General features: G+C 45.7%; 1 protein-coding gene across 1 annotated transcript in view; it reads right to left on the reverse strand.

The window, feature by feature from the left end:
- The window catches only part of Dapk1 (death associated protein kinase 1), a 159,802-nt gene that overhangs the window by 51,363 nt on the left and 84,552 nt on the right, over positions 1 to 23,887 (reverse strand). The window contains exon 3 of the mRNA XM_028893677.2: positions 19,346 to 19,567. Coding sequence (XP_028749510.1) covers positions 19,346 to 19,567 — 222 coding nt within the window. The remainder of the gene's footprint in view (positions 1 to 19,345; positions 19,568 to 23,887) is intronic.

A 23,887-nucleotide genomic window follows, 5' to 3' on the forward strand; every position in this document is an offset into this window, starting at 1 on the left:
TCACACTTCCATAAGACTACACATGGGGACCATCACACTTCTGTGAGATTACACACAACATACTCTACATACATGGGACCATCACATTTTGTAAGACTACACATGAAATACTGTACACAAATGGGGACCATCGTACTTCTGTAAGACCATACATGAGACGCTCGGACTGCACAGTCTGTTGCAGCTGCTTGATTCAGCCAGCTCAGCATCAACATGAAAGAAACAATAACTGACATTCGAGTGAATGCATGTGGCTGTGTCCCAGTAAAACGTTATTAACAAAAGCAGGTGGCTATCTGAGTTTGGTTGCTAGATGGTAATTTGCCAAACCTTGGTAACTTAACTCCTGTAGCTCCAAGACCACAGAGAATCAAGAAAAACCCCAAGCCCTAGAGTCAGGTCCTGGAATGTACAGTGGCACTGCTTAACCACAGCTGACAGAAAGCAGGCCCCAGCTGGTCTTCTAATTACCTCTATGATTCACTCAGAACATTGCTTCAGTTTCATGTTGTACATAACATGGGTCCATGTTGTGGCTTGTCTAGAAAGCCAAATGTCCCCCTGGAAAACAGACCATCATTGGTGCCCTACATGCCCTGTGTTTATCATCCTTCCTCCTATTTATATGTCGTCCTTCACCTCATTCCTCCTCCAGTCCTACATACATACTCATCCTCGCTCACCCCACTTACATACTCATCCTCACTTCAGCAAAGGTTTGGGCCCACACTGCACTGTTTATGATGTACTTGCCCCTCCTATCTCAGAAGGCAGCAAGTGATTGGATATTTGTTTTCCTTCTCACAAAGTCATTTCCACACACATGCTCAGAATCAGACCCTCCAAATAAGGCTAAGAAGGAAATCGGTGCAACCCTCTGTACTTGAACTTTTTGTTCCAAGTTTTATATTTTGCTTACAAAGGAAGATTGACGGAAGGAGAGATGAGCAATCTGCAGAGTAGATTCTGAGAAAAAAACTGAGCCTCCTCATTAGGTCTTTGAGTCAGAGAGCTTTCAATTCCAATGCTAACACACACACACACACACACACACACACACACACACACACACACAATGTGTAGAATGCAAGCTTACAGGCACCTGCTGTCTCCACCAAGAGAGGTAGGAGCAGGAGTTCTCTCACACCAGCAAGGCCTCCTGAAAGGAGTCCTTACAGCACAGTTTTAAAAGCACCGTGGGCTCCTGGGTAGGTACATGGTCAGTGGGTTGAAGGAAAATTCATTTTATAACTTCCCCAATCATTACTTTGCAAGATTCTAGTCTCTAAACTAAAAACAGCAGAAAGTCCCTGACTCCTGTTAGCAATTGCCCTGAATATAACAGGATTCAATTCTGAATTGGCTCTGGTCAATCTACAGTGCAGAGGACTCTCAGCTGCAGGCTAACTACCAGACTTGGCCCTTTTCAAGGTAGCTACTAGATTCCCTGAGATTGGGGGACATGTCCTCATCTGGTGCCACAGACCAACTACATGTGACAGGTGAATTAGGGACAGTCAACAATAGGGAACCACCTACACTCTACTGTGTACAGACTCCAGGGAAAATGTCTGGGAGTGGCCTGCCAGGAGCCTGAATAGGCCTTGGTACCAACTGTGTCCTTGGATGTGGGTGAGTGAACCCTAATTTTACTATCTATAAAATGAGGGGGCTGAGTGACTCAGTCCAGCGGTTCTCTTAACCTAATAATTAGGGACATTTTTAAATGCAATTTCCTTACACCTGCTTGACTAGGTCCCAGAATATGCATTTAACGTGGTCTTTAAGATGATCTTGGTGCACATTGACCACACACTTAAGACAAGCACCTCTCAGTTGTCCAGCTCAACATTTTAAGATTCTATGAGCCTGTGAGCATCCGGGCCTCCTTCTAGCCAGGAGTGTAGCAGAAAGTGATGTGTGCTGTTCCACTTCAATCATGGCCCCTAAAGCATCCCACACAAGCCTTCACCCACATTCTCTTGATATACTGAATAGAATGTCTCTATGAGGACCCAAGAGATGGCTCACTGATAAAGGCATTGCCACAAAACCTGACAACCTGCATTCAATCCCTGAAACCCACATGGTGGAAGAGAACTGACTTTCAAAAGTTGTCCTCTGAACTCTCTAAGCGTGCCATGGTGTACCTGTACATACTTGCTCACACACATGTGCACACTGTACACACACACAAATAAGTAAATAAATAAATCCGATTATTTTTGAAGATTTATTTATTTATTATATATAGAGTGTTCTGCCTGCATGTGTCCCTGCACTCCAGAAGAGAGCACCAGGTCTTACTACAGATGGTTGTAAACCACCATGAGGTTGCTGGGAATTGAACTCAGATCCTCTGGAAGAGCAGCCAGTGCTCTTAACCCCTGAGCCATCTCTCCAGCCCCAATAAATCTGATTTTTAAAATGAATCCTGTCTTCTATAGTCAGGATGAAGAATCAGTGATGTAGCATTAAGATATGGGCCATGTGGAAAACTGACAATTCCCACCCATCCTTCTCGCTCATGAACAAAAAGCCAGAATGAGTAAGATGAAGACATAATGCCAGAAAAGCGTCACGGTTTAGCATTGGCAGCGGGCACCACTGATGCGGGCACCACCGATGCGGGCCAGATCACATCACTGAGCTGCGAGGAGGATGTACCGCATAAGCCACAGCCTCACATCCCACCAGCTCCCAGAAAGCCTCACCAAACCCTAACTGAGTTGACCACACACTCAAGCCCAAAGCCAAGTAATCAAAGCCAGTTTGCTGAGGCAGACTCTCAAATAAAAGGCTATGGTTCTTAGCTACATGAGGTACTTAAAAAAAATCCGTATTTTCCATTTTTTTTTAACTTGAGGAAGTATGTGTAATATAATGAAACATTTATAAAACAAGCGAACAAACCCAAATCCATTTTATTTCTCTCTTCCTCTTTCAGCGAACAGGCTTTACTTTCTCTTTACCCATTGCACAGATCACTAGGATAGTAAGCCTTGAAAATGTGCATTGGGTTCACAGACAAGTTGTAAGAGACACCTTTGGAGGAGAAGCCCTTCCTAGCTCCTGGGAGATATCACACAAGACCTGCTGCATGCTGCTCAGACTGCTGCACATCATGCCCTGCAGGGTGTCTCAGGTAGGTGGTTGTCACACCTACAATGGATTGGCATAAACCACAGCCCTTCCTCCCCCAGTTCAGAACACTTGCTCATTTTCTGATTCTCCACTTGCATTTTCATTTCTAAAGGGACCAGAAGAAAGGGCACATGGGAAATAGATATGGATGTGGGAGATGGCATGAAAATATTTCAAACAGATGAAGCAAGACTTTGTTTAAAGTTCCAGGAGATGATGGAGTCCATCAGTTCAGCTGGGAACAGGCAAAAACTTCAAAGAGAAAAATCCACAGTTCTGCAGACAATGGCCTAATGCACCTCTCAAGATGTTCCACAGAACCAGAGGTTGCCCCTGAGAGAGTAGCAACTGTTGGGAAAGGGTCCTGAGATAGGTGAGGGCTTAGGGCATTACCATGACTTGAGAGGGACCTTAAGTTTCTAGTCTCAGTCTTAGGAGCTTTGGACTTGGGGTTTCCCAGGCCCCAGGGTTCCAAGTATGTCAGGTGATGTCATGAGCAAATTCAGGTGAGAAAAAGCAGAGGCAGGCAAGTTAGAAAGGAAGCCTGGGGTCCAAGTGAATGCTTAGCTGCTCATCTAGAGGGTAGAGTGTATGTTTAGTACTCAAAGCATGAGGCTGGGCTACCCCATCCATCAAACCCAAAGACTGCAGATGCTCTTAGGTAGTATATTTTAAGAGACAAACAAAGTTGGAAAATATTCAAAAAATGTGACATTGGGAGTGTGGCTCAGTAAGTAGTATGGATTGGAGTTCTCCAGGCCCTGTGTCTGGCTCTCCATCACAGAAGAGGGAAGGGAAAGAGAGGAGAAACATGCACACAGCAGGCAATAAAGACTTCCCCTCTCTCGAGAAATTTAGATGCAGAAATTCATACTGCAGTTGGCCTCAGAAAAGAGGAAACTGACTAGTGGGGTGTCAGACAAGAAGCCCATTAAGAAACACATGTCCCTCTGGGTACCACATCTTAGAGTTCAGTGGCTGTGTCACTATGGGTGGGATGCAGATGTGGAGAGAGGGATTCACGGCCCTCAGATTGCCTGCGTGGGCCCTTGGTAGTGTATCACTTTCCCTGGGAGACATCTACTCACCTGCCAGATGACCAAAGTCAAGATTCCACCCAAGTCCAACTTAGTGAACCAATAAGTCTATTGGGCTTGTTTACAGGAGCATGGGTGACAGGAAATACTACATCACTACATACTCCCCAGCTCATCATGACAATGACATCAGGGATGCTACATCTTGGAGTCTACTTTTAGTTACTCCCACTTCTTACATACACCAGCACTCCCAAGATCACTAAGGCTAGGATCAGGGTGAGAGTAAAGGCTGGACCCCCATGTGAGGGACCCCCAAGATGGTGGTGGGTTTATGTTATGCTGGAGGAAAAAGCCATATACGATACTACATGATGCCCCAGCTTGATCATGAAGACAGTCATCTCCAGGCAGAGACAGCTTCATCCATTTAGCCCAGTGACCTAAATCCATGGCCACATTCAAAGCACCAGCAAGAATGTTGTGGAGCAGCACTATTGTAGGCAGTCCTGTGGAGGAGGTGGAGGAGAGGGAAAGAGCCGAGAGACAAGATTCCCCTTGCACTTGGGCCATGTAGATTTCTTGAACTAAAGAAAAGCACTCGTTCCAGGGAAAATGAAAAACCCCACAGCCGGAAAGCCCTGCAGCATATGCCAGGCCTCTTTTTACTTTAATGGCTTCAACCCAAGCTTTGGAAACCCACAGAAAGAATTAGGCCAATCAAAAGTGGGGCAAACGGAAAAGCTGGGGCAGCCAGGCCTCTCCTCAGCTTGGGTAATTATAACCAGTATTAGAACAAAAGGCCAGTGGGACATAAACCAAGCTAGGAGAGCCATAGATGGAGGATGATTCCAAAACCAATTTATCTTGTCTAGCTGAAAACAAGGGAAAGCAATTACCCAGGGGTTGTGTGACTTCAGCCCCTCCTTCCTGACTGGATGGAACTCTCCATCAGGAGCTAAAATGACAGTTGCTGATTGCTGTTAATGATCTGGAAATCCAGGCCAAAAGACCACCAGCCTGTAGGAGAGCACACAGCCATTGCAAAGGACCATACTGCCCCTGAGATGTGGATGTGGAGAGCTAAGTTTCTAATGTGCACAAAGCAAGAGGCCTTTCCCCTCGGTTTGAGAATGTGTTTTAGGAGGAAGAAAAGCTGAAGGAAGGGAAGGATTTTTGGAACTGAAATTCACTTGTGGGTATGGAGGCTTCCTGTAACTTCCTCCCTGTTGCTAAGAAGCCCAGTCCCTGGGGGTTAATAATGGGGATCAAGGTCAGGGCAGGGGAGGAATCAGGAACCCTGCAGAGTAGGTAGGAAGTGAAGAGAGTCTTTAGCTGACTAGTTATGCTGAAAGGAAAGGGAAGTAGCAGCCTGCAGCCCTGTTCTGCTAGAAGATGGATCTGAGAGAAGAGAGGCATACCCACCAGAGACGCTCAAAAATGGAGATGAGACCTGGATGTCCCTTTCAGCAACATAGTTCAGGTCCATGAAAGGAGAACTCCATCTTGAGCAAGGAGACCTTTCATCCTCTAAAAGACTCTTCTTTCTCTCTGTCTGTCTCTGTCTCTCTCTGTCTCTCTGTCTCTCTGTCTGTCTCTCTGTCTCTCTCTCTCTCTGAACACTGCGCTCCATGATGAGCAGGATTACACTACAAGTCTATGGCAAATTCCACTACCCAGGTCTGAGTGACACTGGCATCAGTGAGAGGCTCACAATAGCTTTCAACTTCTGTGCCCTGCAATCCCATCTACTGTCCATCCTTCCAGTCAGCTTGTCCCAACCTACACACCCAATGTGAATACAATTCCCCTTGTCCCAATTTGAACAATCTGCCTGTGCCCATTAAAGAAAACTACTTCAACCATGGCAGGTCACAGGCAAGCAGGATCTTGGGTGGTAATGCCATGAGCATTCCTTCCTCTTCTCATCCCCAATGTCCTGGCCTAGACAGTCCCCTCACTGTTGTTCCTAAGGACCAGACTGCCTTCTGCCAGCTAGTCTCCTAGACTGACAGGACTTAGGCCACGTTTACTAGGCACTGTGCTAGCCTGCACATCTTCTAGATGTTTCATGTATAAGAGCAAACAAGTAAATTTCTAGCAATGCCTCAGAAAGCTTATAGTTCATTAAAGGGGAAAAACAGACACATAGTCTAGTAAATGCATAGTCAATACACTTCTAAAGGTGTTTTTTTTTTTTTTTTAATGTGAAAGATGTCAAAGGGTAGATAGAAAACCAAAACGAAAGACAGGGGAGCCATGGGCTAGAGAGAAAAGACCAGAAGCTCACATTGGAGTGTTGAAGTTTGAGGAGATCATTTGGGTGAAAATGTTGAGGAGATCTCTGGAAGATGCTTGCAGGGCATCCGAGAGACCTAGTGATGTAGTCTTGGGGGATTGGAAATGCTTTAGGAGACAATAGTTAAGTGTCTTGAACTAAGTACATACTAAAGCATTGTGCAGCATATATTAAGAAGCATAAATGGAAGCCTTTTACAGGTCAAAGAGGAACAGAGGGCAGAGTAAACTCTTCTGAAGAGGGAACAGAGACCAGCAAAGAATAACAAACAGGTACAGGTTGCTTCCTCTCTCCATCAACACCACCTCTATTGTAACCATTCTCTGTGTGGATGGCTCTCATCCTTCTGATGTGTGTGGATGGTTTTCATCCCTTCAGATGTATGTAGACGGCTCTCACCACTTCCAATATGTGTGGATACCTCTTTACCCCTTGTAGAGCTCCAAAGAGGCTTCCTTGTGAAAACTTACTCAGGGTCTGAGAATCTGAGCTTGCTTTACCCAGCAGGACTGCATAAGGAGATGACTTAACCACAGGCATGATTATCAGGTGTTTGGAAGGATCTAGACTTGGCTATGTGGTGTGCTTTGATCTAGCAAGGGGGAAGTCTTTTGCCCTGCCCCTTGGCATTGTTATAAAAATTCCTTGAAGAGGCAGAAAGGGGACTTTGGGTTTTGATCCAGGTCCTCCCAAAGCTATCTTGTGTTTCTGTCTTTCTCCTCTCCACTATCTTTCTATCTAAAAGTTTCTTACCCCTCTCTCCTCCTCATAGGAACCCTTTAAAAGGTGGGAGCCTCTCACAGATGGTGCCTGAACAGGGACTTGGGTACAGAGGAAGTAAGTGAGAATAGGGAACACTGTGGAAGCAGTTGGAAATGTCTGGTTTTGTATTAAGATTGAGGCAGTGGTATTTTATTCTTTGGGAGCAAAAACTGTGTATAGAAAAGTTAGGCTGCAGCAAGTATCTCTCTGTGGCTAGGTTTCTCTCTTTCTGTCTCTCTTTCTCAATGTCTATCTACTAAATTAGGTCTAAAAATGATAGTATAAATAAGTTGTAGAAATGTAGGCTTAGGTATATTAGGATAGAATAAGCTCTAGGTCTAGGGAGATGGTGAAGGTTTAATATAAAGTAATTTAGAGTAGAGTAGTTCCCCCCAAACCCAGCACAGATGGAACCTGGGACATAAAAGGCAGTGTCCAGGACTGGGCAGACACTGCAGGGCTGGTAGTCTGAGAACAAAGGGCTGTTTCAGAGACTGCCAGCTTCAGAAGCCCCCACAGCAAGTGGCAGTAGCCAGGCAGCATCAGCTGAGACCCTCAGACACCACAGCAGCACAGGTGGCAAACACCAGAGCCAGTACAGGCCGCAGGGTTCTGCATATTTTCTGCTGTGAAAAAGCCTTGGTGAGGAGCTGCAGCAGTGGCAAGAATGCAGCAGAGGCTTTGGACCCCTATCACCGGGAGCAGGACTAGGAGATATCTGGGAGACCGCAGGCAGAGAGTCGAGCAGGGCAGCATCCCCTCAAGATGGAGCAGTGGTGGAGGTAGGGATGCAGACCTGGGGAAACTGCTGGCCGACAGAGCACCCAAGTGAGACATACTGGAATTCGGGCCAGTCCAAGCTCCCAGCAACAGAATGAGGCAGAGCCCTGCAGCTACCCTGGGAGTGGCATTTGGCTGTTCAAGCAGGGTAGCACACAGGTGTTTCCAGTACCCAGTGTGCTGAGCGCTGGTGGCCTTGTGCTCACTAGGCCCTGAGTTCAGCAAGCAAGCTGCCCCAGAGGAAGTGGAGGACAGCCGAGGTGAGCCAAGCACAGGGAAGCCTGGGAAAGTCAACAGTCAGCAGCTTGCAATGCTGGGAGCTGCAGCCCTGAAACCTCCTAGATCAGAGGAGCTGTGGGCCTGGGACCCAGGAGGGAAGGGACAAAGAATGTGTTTGCTGAGGCTGCACAAGGTTAGTGCCCACTAGCCTGCTCATGGTAAGTGGTGGCAACCAGCCCCTGGAGGGGACTCGGTGGACTAACATCAAGTCCCCCAGGCCTCGAAGGGACCACACTGAGACTCCCAGACTGCACATCTCCACATCATCATCATCCTCCTCAGAGCCAAATAGTGGTGGCAAGAGCCATGCAGGAGGTTGATGAGCCAGGCCCTGATCGTAGGCTATCAGTGGAACTTTAAGACTGTTATTAGGCCTGAGCTTTTTGAGCTTTTGCAAACCTCAGAAATGAGGCAGTTTTGAGTTCACCTACAATTTTAACTGTGGTGACTCACAATTCATGTACCCTCTGTCCTGTTGGAAGAAAATGTAAATAGTTCTGTTATGAGATCTCTTTTGAATGTTTGCTAAAGTTTGTAAAGTGTAAATAGTCCTATAGAAAGTTTGCTTTTGAATGTAAGTTTGTAAGAATTGTAAATATGTGTAGTAATATTCATGCTAGTTATAATATGTATAATAATAATCATACTAGAATTATGTTAATCTATTGATATTGATGAACCATGGTTTGGTGAAACTAAGGGAGTCTATTGATTTATTTGAGGTGTTTGCATCAAGAGATTATTGATTTAAAAAGGGGCTTTGTGCAGCTAAGGCTCTTATAGACATCTTAGACCCATCCAAAAAAAAAAAAAAGACATTCCATCTTGGTCATCCTCTACTCCTTTACTGGGGGGTGTGGCAGCCATAAGGATTACTGTGGTTGTTCCAACTACTTGCAAACTCTTAGTAGGGACTTGAGTCAGAGCTGAGTTAGCTCTGTACTTCCCCCTGTCAGAGACTGGTAGTCAGGAATGGGTAACATTCTTCTTGCTAGCTGCCAACCTAAGACAGAGTATGCTTGATGGAAAGTGTATCTCCATGATGGGTGAGGCTAATTAGGAAAGAAGGATGACGTAAGGCAGACACAGTCTATCTGAGGGGTCTGGGGGCCCTTTAATATATTAAGAAGAGAGAGCTATAGAGACCCACAGAGGCCCACAGAGGTTTCCTAGTGAGAACTTACTCAGGGTCTGAGAATCTGAGCTTGCTTTACCCAGCAGGGCTGTATAAGGAGATGATTTGACCACAGGTGTGATTATAAGGTGTTTGGAAGGGTCTGCACTTGGCCGTGTGTGTGCTTTGATCTAGCAAGGGGGAAGTCTTTTGCCCTGCCCCTTGGCATTATTATAAAAAGCCCTTTTGAAAAGGCAGAAGGGGCTGTTGGGTATTGATCCAGGCCCTCCCACACCTGTCCTGTGTTTCTATCTTTCTTCTCATCAGCTTGGTTTCTCTTTCTACTGAATATTTCTTATCCCTCTCTCCTCATCCTAAGAACCCTAGAAAAGCTGGGAACTGGACTCCCACAATCTCCCACAACCCCTTCCAATGACAGGGAAATCTGAGGGGTAGAGAAGGCTGATAGTCTGACTTTCCAGTAGGTTTCTGGCAACCATAAGCTACATCAGCCAAAAAGCTCTACCTCTCTACTCTCCCCTCTATGTCTCCATCACCCCATTCCAACAATGTTCTTAATGAAGTAGAAAACTGAGAAAACAAAAGGGAGATTTCCAAAAAGTGTACTTTTTATTTATTTATTTATTTATTTATTTATTTATTTATTTATTTTTGAGCAATTTCTGATGGACCCAGGGCTTTTGAAAGGAAGGTCCAGGGTTAAAATGGGCTCTATTCATTCAGGGACAACTAAGCATTCTTCAGTAGAAGGATTTCATCGGCAGACAGGGTACTGGGAATTGTGGGTTGTCATCCTTCACCTCAGTATCATGAATCAAGTGAGATCAGAAAATCCAGAGAACTTCTTTACAACTACTCTCCAGATTTTCCTTCCTTCCCCAGTTAGTTGGCCTTTCCCAGGCACCTGTGCCCCTCACCACCCCCACCCCTACCCCGTCCCCCACCCCCACCCCACCCCTGCCCCCGCCATCAGAGGGTGAGGAAAACCCCTTGCCATAAGTGGCTGTAGCACACTGTTTACTGGCACTTGTTGACAACACTTGGTTAAGAGCCTCACAATTTTCTGTGTGCTGCCTGCTTCCTCATTGATTCAAACCCTAATGTTCAAGAATAAGGGATACACCACTCTCTAGGAAAGTTGTTTGCAAATATTTTCACAGCACTCACATAAGTAAATCATCAACTCATAATAAAAGACATCCTGGTTGGTCAGCTCCCAGTTTTGAAGTCAAAAATGACATTTTCATCCCTCTAAGCTGTCTATACTCCATCGGACCTGGCATATACTTGTAAGGCCAAGAACAGTCCTGAGTAGTATGGCAGATAAAGTAGAACATGGTCTTGTCTTCAAGAGAACTTCTTAAAAGGAGCACAGGTGTACACGCAAGTGTGACACCAGAGCCCCACCACATCATCTCACTGTCCATCTTCCCACAGTTTAGGGAAAAGCTAAGAAAGGAGCAATAAGAACAATGTAGACGGCTGGAGAGATGGCTCAGAGGTTAAGAGCACTGACTGCTCTTCCAGAGGTCCTGAGTTCAATTCCCAGCAACCACATGGTGGCTCCCAACCATCTGTAATGAGATCTGGTGCCCTCTTCTGGCCTGCAGGCAGAACACTGCATACATAATAAATAAATCTTAAAAAAAAAAAAAAAAAAAAAAAAAAGAACAATCTAGAACTTGGAGAAACAAGGCTAGAGAAAGTGATAGAAAGACCAGAGGCCCTCATAGCCCAGGCTGCTCTGACTTTCCAGAGTCACCTTTTGAAATCCACTGAGATACATGTGGTTTAAGGGTAATAGAATACAGGAAGCACAAACTAAGAAGGTAAAGGGCAAAGGGGCCTCACAAGTTCATGAAAAATGAGGTATGTACGTAAGACATACAGAAGTTTAAGGCTTATAAAACCCACATAAAATAATCCCTTCCTAAGAAGCTACTGTGAGAATTTCAACCTCCCTCCCTGGATCTGGACTCAGAATACCTGATCTGGAGGTGGTACTGCCAACTCTCAGAGTGACACACACAGATTAGATGAACTTGTACCAGGCAGGGCCTACAATGGCTGACCCAAATGAGATGGTATAGATCAAATACAGCTTCCCCACTTCTTCCGGGTCTCTTATTAATGTAGTGTTTGATGATCCTGCCCAAGTGCAACCACTTTAAAGGAAGCCAATGTTAAACCCTTCCTTTCTGATGAAATCTGATCTACTTGAATTTTCCCATCAAACTATTTCAGACACTATCACCTAGGGACAGTCTGAGCCTGTCAGCCCAAGCCTCATGTATTCCAACTCTAACAGAACAACAGCCTTCTCATCATCTCATGGTGGCTGTGCTTGGGAAGTGCTATAGTGCACAGCCTAGACAAGTTGTTGATGCTGCCCTATAGGACAAGCATACAGTGATTATTGCTGTGCTGGGACCCTGCTTCTCCACATCTGCATCACTATTTTAAAAAAAAGTTCCATACATGTTAAAAGATATCCAGATGGAAACTCTCACAAAAATCCACAACTGGTCAAATGCAGAGAACAACTAACCATGAAGCACCAGTCTCAACACATCTATAATACAACCCCTGCACCTCAGGCTCAAGAAACATTGGAGAAGAGGGAGTGGAAAGATTTTAAGAGCCAGAGGACAAGGAAGGACATCTGCCATGAGTCAGAGTGCTACATATGACAGGGTGCTACACACATGAAATCTTAACAATATGCTCACCTAAACAAGATCTGCACAATGACAAGATCAGTTGACATCCCAAGTGAATGAGGAAATGTTACAAGTCCCCAGTGCTAGATGAAGAGCCACAGGAAATAAATGGCTACTAAGAGAAGGAGAATAGTCTTCTGCTGTGGGATGTTCTGTATTTCAAACATGTTGCTCTGATTGGTTAATAAATAAAACACTGATTGGCCAGTAGCCAGGCAAGAAGTATAGGTGGGACAAGCAGAGAAGAGAATTCTGGGAAGTAGAAAGCTGAGGCGGAGAGAAACTGCCAGCCGCCGCCATGACAAGCAAGATGTAAGGTACTGGTAAGCCACGAGCCACGTGGCAAAGTATAGATTTATAGAAATGAGTTAATTTAAGATAGAAGAACTAGATAACAAGAAGCCTGCTGCAGCCATACAGTTTGTAAGCAATATAAGTCTCTGTGTGTTTACTTGGTTGGGTTCGAGCGACTGCAGGACTGGTGGGTAAGAGATTTGTCCTGACCGTGGGCTAGGCAGGAAAACTCTAGCTACAGTCTTCTCAAGGGATAAGCTCCTCAATAGATTATCCAATGGCAAGTGGTCAGCCCCAAATGTGTATGCACACAAGTAACACTAAATGGATTCAGCAGGTTGTATTTATTTACATGTGTGTGGAAGAGGTCATGAAGTTGAGAGGGAGGGGTATGGGAAGAGTTGGAAGTAGTGAAAATAATGTAATATATATAATAATATATAGTACCTATATATGAGATTCTCAAAAAATAAAATAAGTAAAAATATTTTTAAAAATAACAAAGAGATTCAAGAGAAGAGGTGAGATAAAAAGTTACTTGGAAGTAAAAATTAGGAAAAAGAGCAATGCATGGATGCTTCTAGAAGTATCTCCATTTGCTTTCTAAACAGATTTATAAGAATGAGTCCAAGGGGCTTACAGATGATTCTGGAATGTTTCTGACCCGTTGTGAACCCTGGTCAGTAAAGCAATTGTTCCAGGGGCCTGAGGTCTTCAGGTTCTTCTGGTACACCAGCCGTGGGCAAACTGTCCCAGCTTCTCATTCGTGCCCAGCTCTGACTCAAACACCATCAAAGAATAAGGACACTATGTGACCAATGTGGGCGAAAGCCAAGCAGAAAGTGTGAACTAAGCCTGGATCCCGACCTGTAGTCCTCAGGCCTCAGGAGAAGTGAACACACTCTGAAGAGACAAGCTTTAGCAGCAGCCCCAGGGCAGGACAGCCTGTGGCTGGGACAGAAAAGATAACTAGAGATGCTAAAAGACTCAGCATGAAGCAGTGCAGGGTCAGGGGATCAAGGAAGCCAAGTTCCACAGTGCTCCCTTAGTCCAGATGTGCAGGGCCTGGGGGATCAAGGAAGCTAAGTTCTACAGTGCTCCCTTAGTCCAGATGTGCAGGGTCAGGGGATCAAGGAAGCCAAGTTCCACAGTGCTCCCTTAGTCCAGATGTACAGCTTGCAAGAGAAGCTAACAGGAGACAATCAAGCCTGGCATGCGGCTGTGGGTGTCTAAGAGGAAGTGTGAAGAGGTCACAGACACTACACAGTGGGCAGAGCCTGCGGCCCCTGGAAAGGGGAGAGCTACTTGTATCCCAAGTTTTCCAAACCTTAGAGACCATACCTTTCTTGGATGCAAGCAAAGGGTCCTCATAATCAATGTCAACAGCTCATGTGGAGCCCACATCATGACTGAAGGCAGAGTAACAGGCAATGAACAGAGCCTTCACACGACACATCCAAGTGCTCAGGCACACATTGGCATCCAAGAATCAAGCCGTTCACATAAAGGAGTAAAAACACTGATTAATAACCTAAGGAACACTTTTCAACCAGCCTGGCAAGAAGAAACAACATATAAGAAACACACACGTGGGGCTTTATTTCTCAAGAATACACCTAAGTGGAAAGCCATCTACCATATGTTATTTGATCTGTTATGAAAGGCTCTTGACTCTCTGCTCTTGCCTAATAAGAGATATCTAAAGGGTAGGGTACCAGAAGAGCTCTCAAAATTGCCTTGGCGAACAAAAGCAAAGGTTCAAAAAGTTATAAGAGCACAATCTCAGGGAGGAACGAACAAGTGTGCTAGCAGGAGAGACCATGGAAGTCCTAGTGCTCCTCTGTGTCACAGGCTCCATGGGAGAAGCATCCAGCATCCCTCTATGAGTTCCCTTCAGTTTACCACCATCGATTTATTCTTGGCCTTTGTCTCTTGAAACATGTTCCCAGTTCTGGACCAGCCAGAAAAATGTGTGTGCACCACACCAGAGTGTGATGATGGGAATTCACAATTCCTGCACTGGTGATTTCAACTCTCGGTCTGGCTGAGGAGTAAAGGGCTGGCTGAGCAATGATCTTACAGAAAGTGTCCGACACACACAAAAGTTTGAACACAACCTGTCTGCCAGGAGCAACTTCATCCCAGAACTTACTACTTTGCCAAACCTGAGAGAGCCAAAAAGAACTGCTGTTCACCAAGGGAGGAGTTTCAGACTGTCAAAAAGAATTGTCCGAAGATCCAGGCAACAACAGTGTGCACACAGTTCATACCACTGTGCAACATGTATAAACATGGTTAGCACAATAAATTTTACAGTGGGTGCTCTTTTACCATGATTAAAGGAAGCAATTGAAAAAAAAGGGGGGGTGGTTAAGGAAGACACTTGTACCAAACTCTGGCCTCACACACATGCTGTCACCACACACGTGCTCCCACGCAAACAGGAACACATACACACACGCACACCACATATATAAATGTTTTAAAATATAATAAATAAAATGTAGCCATCTAAAGAAAAAAGAAAATTATTTTCATGACTTGAACTTGAAATGGAATCACAAACGCATACCTACATACATGGACGGATAGACACAGACACACATACACACACACACACACACACACACACACATACACACACACACACACATACACACTCACACACACATACACTCACACACATACAGACACACACACATACACACTCACACACACACACACACACACACACACACACACACACACACACACGGTGAGAGCTTAACACAATTTACCATCTCACGTGTCTAGAGGCCATGAGACCAAAATCAACACTCGTCTCCCCTGCCCTTGGTTTGGAGGAGTTCCAAGCACCCCTTAGCTTGTGACCGCCTCTCTCCAATGTCCTATCTACCAGCATCCTCCCTATACCTCTGCCTGCCCTTCTTAAAACATCATCAACCACACTGATTACTGCCCTGCTCTACTGCAGTGTGACCTCCTGAGAACTAACCACACCGGAAGCCACCCTTTCCCCCAATAAAGTTGCATCCTGACAAACTATCTATTAAGAATTACAATATATTTGGATGTGGGGCATAATTCAACCCTTAACAGCTTTTCAAAAGACAGAGCCCAGACCAGTCATGGCATTAGAATATGATAAAAGCACAAATGCTTGGCTAGGGATGTAACTGAGTGGGTCTAGTGTTTGCATACAGCATGCAGGAAGCCCTGGGACGGATCCCTAGCATAACAGAAAGCCAGGCGGAGTGGTGCAGGCCAATACTTGAGGATTTTAAGTCATTCTCTCTGCATAGCAATTCAAAGCTATCCTGGGAGAGATGAAGCCCTGTCTCAAAGATTAACTAATTAATTATTAATTTTTTCTTTGTCTTTTATTTATTTGTTTGTTTGGAGACAGAGTCTCTCTATATAGCCTTGATTGTCCTGGAACTCACTATGTAGATCAGGCTGGCCTTAGACTCACCAAGATCTGCCTGCCTGTTTCCCAAATGCTGGTATTAAAGGCATGTGCACCATGCCCAGCTAATTAATTAATTCTTGATCCCTATGATGAGAGTCTAGAAAAGGTCAAAGAGCCTGTCTTCTGTAAGCCTTTCAGGAGACTCTAATGGACACTAATATTTGGAAACTGCTTCCATACAATGCCCAGAGTTTCACGCTGTTTTCTAGGCTAAGTCTATGCCTTGTCTTCCTGGGGAAATCTGGAGCCTCCAGGAATTTCCATCTTCACATCTATCTAAGGTGGCTTCTCCTGTGGCAGATTCCCAGATGCCATTGCTCATGTGAAATGTTCTCAGATCTGGATGTCTGTAAAGGCCACAGGTGCCTCTCACACACTGTTTAATCTGCTTGTGAATACTATAAACTGACTACACCACCCAATTGAAAACCCTAGATTATACTTAAAAAACAAAGATCTGGCCAACCTGGATCCTAAATTCCAATATGAACAATCAACCTTTGGTGTTTGTCCCCTTAAACTACTGTTGAAGGACAGCATTGAGGACCTCAGCCATAGTTTCCACCATCAGTGATAGTTATTTCCATTGTCAGCTGGACCCTGAGGATATTTGGGCTTGAGTCGGCCTGTGTGGTCCCTCAGGATCAAAAGAGAGATGGAGGAAAAACTGCATCATTACCCACAAACCAAAATGTTTAGCAACGCACTGCTGGATGTCAGTATCTCTGATTGACACCACCATGCACTTAGAGACAGCATTTACACTTGGATCAGAAGTGTCTACCAGAACCCCTTGTGTTCCCTATGGTACTACAGGCAAGTGTCGAGCCTTTAGTAAAGGATGTGAGGTCACTAGAGGATACCCTTCACAGGTACTAGAGCCGCAGCCCCTCCTCACTCTCTCTGTCTTCTTCCTAGCTACCATGAAGGGAACAGCTCTGCTCCAACACACACTCACCACCATGACATGCTGCCTACCCAGGTCGCCACATGGCAAGGCCAAACAACCACAGACTAAAGACTGAGACTGTGAATCAAAATAAAGCCGTCTCTCCTTTCCAGTTGATGTTCTCAGGCATTTTGTCCCAGCCGTGGAAAGTTAAGTTACACAGCCGACACTAAGTTCTCTAAGTTCGGCTTCACTGCTCACAGGGTAACAGAGTGATTATAAAATGATTCAAGTGCATAGCAAAGTTTTGTAGTGGCTTAACTGTGCAGTGAGGTGGGTGGGAAGAACACAGGCAGAAGAGATCTTTGTCTCCGAACGGGCATGACTTCGTTAAAGAACAATGGCGTGTGGAGGATGTGAAGTCGTGATCGTGACATGTCACCTATGCCTCCTTCGTGTTTATTCTGCACACACTGCAACAGTAACTCTTCTCCCATGAGGCAAGTGGCTTGAGGGGAAGTTATTATCTTAAAGCTACTCTTCAGGGTGGCAAAGAATGTAAGGGCCTGGCCTAGGGTCTGACTGCTATGTCTGGAACACAAGCAAACACAAAAATAGTGTTATCCACTCTGAGGTCAGCAGCAGTACCCTTCGGATCCCGGAATGGTGGTTCCAGAAGTATCTCTTACTCAAGGAAGGATTGGTCATTTTGCTCTCACTGGGCCTGCAACTGATTGGATGAGGCTCACCCACCCAATGGAGAGATGTCTGCTTCACTAGGTCTAGACAATTCACATGTTGATCTCATGCAAAATCACCCAGAGCTTTTAACCAAACGTCTCAGCAGCCATTGGGCTCAGTCGGTGACACGTAATAGTAACCACCAAAACTGCACATAGAATTGGTGGGTGAAGAGAACACCAGCCCCAGGAGTGCTGGGCTCTGTGAAGATGCTTCTGAACCTGTGAGGAAGGAGCCAGCCTTCTAACCCTTCTGCCCACTTCCAACTCCGGCTGCTCCCACTGAACTTTCTCAAGTTGTACCCAAGGTCACAGCACAGTTAGCAACATAAAGCTTCATGCTGCCAGGCACCTAACCACATGCCTGCAATTGAAAACATAAACACTGCTGGTGTTGGGGCTGGCAGGGTAACCAAAGTTACCTATGCTGTAGAGGCTGAAAAGTGAAACTTTATACTTCAGAAAACAAGTCTGGCAGTTGCTTATGGGATTACCACATGCCTCAGCAACATGAGTCTGTGAGTGAGTACTGGGGACAGCGTCACTTCTGACTGTGAAATACTAGAGACAGCCTACGTGTCCATTGGATTGTGGAAGAATAAACAAGCACTCCATCCAGGTGATGGAGAACTACTAGGCAGTTTTAAAAGGAGCAGAGTATGTGCAAGTCTTATACTGAGTCAGGGAAGCTGGCATCAGAGTTTTCACATTGTGTCATTGGCACAACATTTGGGGGTTAGGACATGGAGATGGGCATGATTATAAAGTAGCCCAAGGGATGCTGGAGTTTCTAGGAGTGTGGGGAGGGCTGTGGGGCTTTCCTGAATCATGACCTGGGAGTCACCTGACTGTGCTTGTTAACTTTACTACAGTTACTACCTTCCTGCAGCATCATTTACTATAGAACAAGAATTTAAAGACATCAGAAGGAAGGTTAAAGGAGTTGTATAGCATCCAGTTTACGTACAAAGAAATGGAGCTGCCCATCAGAACTCAGGAACCTCCCAGGGAATGGATGGGACTTGTCACCACAGGGGACCATCCAGGATCAGCTGTCAGGCATGAGCCAGAGACACATCCTTCCCCCAGAGAGACATCCAAATGCCTACAGAGAGACTCTCCAAGAACTCTGACTGGCTTCTTCCTCTCTCCTGCCAGAATGGGCTGCTGGACTTGGTCACAGTGGGTCCCCACAAAGCACATGCAGGCAGGAATCCAGGAAAAGGAGGGACAGGAGGTGGAAAACGGAAACAGCTCAGAACAATGCTTGTCAGTCAGCTGCCCACCATGACACTGGATGGGCAAGATGGAAAACCAGCAGCATGCTTCAAGAGTCCTGTAATCACATCTCGAAGCTCAGCTCCAACTTCACCCATTCCTGTAATTAGCACTGACAGTTCCACAGTTAAAAGCAGGGTATGCGTGGAAGATTGAGGGGAAAGAGGAAAGAAAGAAAGGAGAATGGGGGGAGAGAAGCAGAAAAACAGGGAAGATGGGGGGGTGCATGAAGCTTATGAAGAACCCCCCAAGAAATGTGCTTATGGCAAAGAGAGTTGAACCTCAGAAAAGAGATGAGTCCCAAGATCTGGGGACTCTTGCAAATTGAGTGTCACTCTGTTAATGGAAGTGGCTCTTCAGAACATATTCCAGGCAACTGTATGTAACTAAGGCTCAGGAAGGCAGCTCAGAAAGGCAGCTCAGGGCTGCTCTCAACAATGGTCCAGTTGGGCTAACTATCACCTATGCATACCCATGTCCCTCCCCACCGTCTCTTCCAGACACCACAGGGACACTCACAGCTCCAGGATCAGAATGACATCTGTCTTGTTCTCATAGACCTCATGCAGGGTGATGACATTTGGGTGCCGGATCTCCTTCAGGATGCTGACCTCCCGCTCGATATCCTCACGGCTCACACCCCGCCGGCTGGACTTGGTTCTCCTTTTCTTGATGAACTTGGCCGCATACTGAAGACCAGTGCTTTTCTCACGGCATTTCTTCACCACTGCAAACTGTCCGCTAGCAGAGAAAGATGGGACAGTGTTTAGGGTTCACTAAAGACAGGACCTGAGCAGGGACGTAGCATGGCAAAACTGTGACTAGGGAAGTTCAAAAGGTTGACAATTAACAAAAGAGGTAAGCATACTTCTTACTGTGCATAGTGCAGCTTTATTGAGCCTGCTCCTTCTGAATAATGTCATAAGGAATAAAATGTATTTGACTGAACAGGTAGTCAGCCAGCCTGTCTATACTCTTTTCCTCCCATTTCAACAAACTCTTCTTCAGCATGTCTAGACATAGAACCAGGAAAGGATGGGGGGAGGATGAAGAGCAGGATATCGGTAAGAACATGCAAGACTCTCTTCAAAGACTTGTCTCTAACATCAATATTAAACACTGCAACACCCAGAGGAACAAGGCCCACAGTACCCAGAACCGAAGGATGGAGGACTATTTCTTCACTCTGTCCATCCTCCTCCACATCTAACATCCCTTTCCAGGGATCTCTGTAGGTCTGGGCTGATGACTCCACCCCAAACACTGGATTATGTGATCTAGACTGGGCCAATCAATGCAGTGTATTCCTCTGGCTTCAGTGGTAGACTTGACCTATCTAAGACCTTCCAGACAATGGGGAGACAGTCTTTATGAGGCTCTTTTGATGAACACTTAACTATATACAACCCCAGAGTGGCTGGAAGCTATGTGGGATCATTAGGGGAACAGTTTATGGTTTAAGGGCAACCACCGTAAAGGGGTGCCTGTGGAAGGAAAGGAACCAGGTCTGTGGGAACACTACAGAGTGGCTGAATTAACTCCAGCCTAGAACTGGGTAACTGGACTTTTCAGCTACTTAAGCCTTTTACTAAAGGTTTGATCTGAGTTGTTTCTTCTCACAAAAGGAAGCATCCTCAGTGCCACAGAACATAGAACCAGAATCTCCTTCCCACATATGAAAGAGATCAGAAAGGATGGTAACACAAAATAATGTGGTCAGAGAGCAAATGAGACTATGGGAGTTACAGAGCAGTTTTCTGGGAGGTAGAACACAGGAAGAACCTTCTAGAACAATCCCTGCCATTTCCCTTCTTCCCTACTGACAAAGGAAGTGTCCATTGGTCCTTCACAGGCTCTTTACATTTCTGTGCACCTGCTGAGAAATGGCTATGTAAGGAAGCATCGTGGATATTTGTGACTCTTTTATTCTCTCACATGAAGACAGGGGGCGGGGCAAATGAAGGATAATACTTTGATGATCAAGAGTGGACACTTCACCACACACACATTTGCTTTAGCAGCAGAAGCCACTGAAGAAACACACACACACACACACACACACACACACACACACACACACACACACATTATTTTTGTAGCAACTTGTGCATAATCGGTTAATTCTTACTTCCCCCTCCAGCAGCAAAATAGAGGAACAGATACAACAGAAAGCCAGAATTGGCTGCTAACTTTCTGGCTTAGAGTCCAGGGACAGGATGTGACTATCTCAATCATTTTACAGTTTTTCTAGGAATCCAACCCTGCTCTCTGTTGTACAGTGGAGGATGGCAGAGAGGAGCTTCCACAACCTGAATAAGAAGCAGGTTTACATCAGCTTTATAGTCTTTAGACATTTAGCTTTAGAGAAGTACTAAGTGGCCCTCTCCTCACAAAGACAGCATCTGGCAGACACCAAGCACACGAGAGGACCCAGGATGGAGAGGTCCAGCTGGGACAACAAAGGACTATGCCAGACCGCTAGAGCTGAGCTGTGTGTATCTCACACATGGCAAAGTAACTTGGCTCAAGGATACAGGATACAGGATACAGGATACAGGCTCCACACCTACTCAGGATTGACTCAAGAATTTTAACACAGTGAGTAAAGACATTAAAGGCAACAAAAGCAGAAAACTTCTTGCAAAGGAGCCACACGATCCAAATGGAAAGTTAGACTCAAAGATTCTCCTGAGTGTGGCTTCACTTCTTGCTGTTCCAAGGTGAGTAGCCAATAATCCTGCTTGAGCTCAAGGGCCAGGGAGGTGGGAGCATAATGTACAGGGCTCATTCCCCAGTTGACAACAATGGCAACACCCAACACAGAGCGGGAACTAGGGGCAGGTAGTGAGGAAAAGCCCTGCCCTTGCCATGCAGGGTCAGGCCAGGGCCCAGAAGGTTCCTGAGAAACACCCACCCTGCTGCCCATGCCACTCCTCTGAAGACACCTTTCCTTATTGTCCTGTCTCCCTTGGCAATCTGACCCCACCTTCCTGTGTCTCCCAGAGTCCTGATTATTGCATACCCCTTGTGTGGGGCTTGTTATTTTCTGACTACTTCTTTCCTAGCCTTCCTTCCCAAGGCTGTGGATGGCCTGAGGACCAAGGGCTCCAGGCTCCCCTGTCTGCCATCTCCCACACACACTGCAGACTGCTCTCAAGGTTGGTTGTTGCACAGCACTGGTTTGCAAGGCTGGCATCCTAAGCACCAGAGCATCAGATAGAGGACACTGTTATAAGCCAATGGAACTGTGCAGCATCTGCAAACACAGACCACCTGCAAGCTGTTAACACAGATTTCCAATGATCACACTATCATAAAGGGTTATTGAAGTAGAGGGATGTGCTCATCTGCTTTCCATTACTATAATGAAACACCTGATATAACTTATTGAGAGAAAGGCTTGTCTCATAATTTCAGTGGCACCAGTCCGTTATCAACTGGCCTCATTGCTTTGAAGCCCGATGTGGAGCACTACATCATAGTGGGAGCACTACATCATAGTGGGAGCACTACATCATAGTGGGAGCACACCTTTCACCTTTCACCAGGAAGGAGAGTGAGTGAGGAGGAGGCCAGAGTCTCATGACGACATGCCAGAGCATACACCCAATGGCCTAAACACCCATCCTGTGGCTCCTTTGCCACCTCTTAGAGGTTTGGCCACCTCTGGTGAGCTCTGGCCAGGGCCACACCTTTCATGCACAGGCTGCTCCTAATACCTACATTAGAGCAAGGTAAGCTGCTTAAATGAAGTTCTGACAGACACAGTGATTAGAAGTGCCCTGACAACAGCACAAGAAGTCTTCAGTCAAAACTATTACTAATCTGCAAAAACTGAAATTATTTTCATCACACTGTTTGCTTTTATATCAATGTAATGTGATATTACCCTCAAAATATAACTTCTCATCGATGTCCCCTTTGGGGGACGATAGTACATGGGCAAATAGGACCAAAAGAGAGAAGAAAATGCCCACAAGACAGCTGTATTGATGAATGTGGCTGCTGGCCCCAACCTTCACTCACATCTTACCTCTATCCGTTCTCACTGTCCCCGCCCCAGGTGTGTTGCTGCTACAATTGTAAACTACAGGCTGCATCCCGGGAGGTTCAGGGTCATAAGCTATGCACAGTCCTGGTAGCTGTGTACCCTGGGTCACACCGATGGCCCTGGTCATTTCCTCAGGAGCATCTCCTCAGGCAGCCTCACACACAGCCAGGGACTTCTGGGTGAAAGACTCTTCCTATATTAGTTTCCTTATGGTTGCTGTGATAAAATACCAGGACCAAAAGCAACTTAGTGGGGGAGGGACAGCAGCTGGAGCAGGAAGGTAAGAGACACAAGCACAAAGCAGATCTGGCAAACTGGAAGTAGGCTGAGGCTGTGAGTATCAAAGCCCCCAGAGACATACTTCTCCAGCAAAGGCTCCTAAACCTCCTGAGACAGCTCTACCATCAGGGAAACAAGAGTGCAGATGCCTGAGCCTGCACAGCATTCTCATCTAGACACCACATCCCAGCTCATTACAGACAGCTACTGCAGACACTTAGTGCAACACTAGGCCAATTGCTGCCGGGATCCTTTTCTTCCTCGGCAACCAGAGCTGGATCATGGCTTTCCTGTCACCTGCTTTGTGCCCTGGATTTGACTTTGAAGATAACTCTTCCCTAACAGCCCAACCCCCAATAACACTGGAAAGGGTTTTTTTATGCAAATACTTCTACTTTGAGGGTCCTAGCATAATAACATGATCCAAATCAAAGACTAAACCCAGACCAGGTAAGAGTCCCTTCAATTCTGTTACCAACACCTTGACACTGGTTAGAATTTAATTCCAACATGGAGGCCTGCATCACAATTACTGTTAGTCCAGAAAAGGCTTGGGTGTGATATAGTCTAGTTTCTGTGCAGGGAAAGAGTCTGTACCTGACACTGAATTTTCATGAGATGGTATAATACATCCTCACCACCTACAGATTCTGTACTATGAAGTCTCCTGCTAACATTTACTTATCACTTCCCTGTCAATCCCTGTGGCACTTTTTAAAGAAAGATTTATT

This window comes from Peromyscus leucopus, chromosome 5, assembly GCF_004664715.2.
Source record: "Peromyscus leucopus breed LL Stock chromosome 5, UCI_PerLeu_2.1, whole genome shotgun sequence".
NCBI lineage: Eukaryota > Metazoa > Chordata > Mammalia > Rodentia > Cricetidae > Peromyscus > Peromyscus leucopus.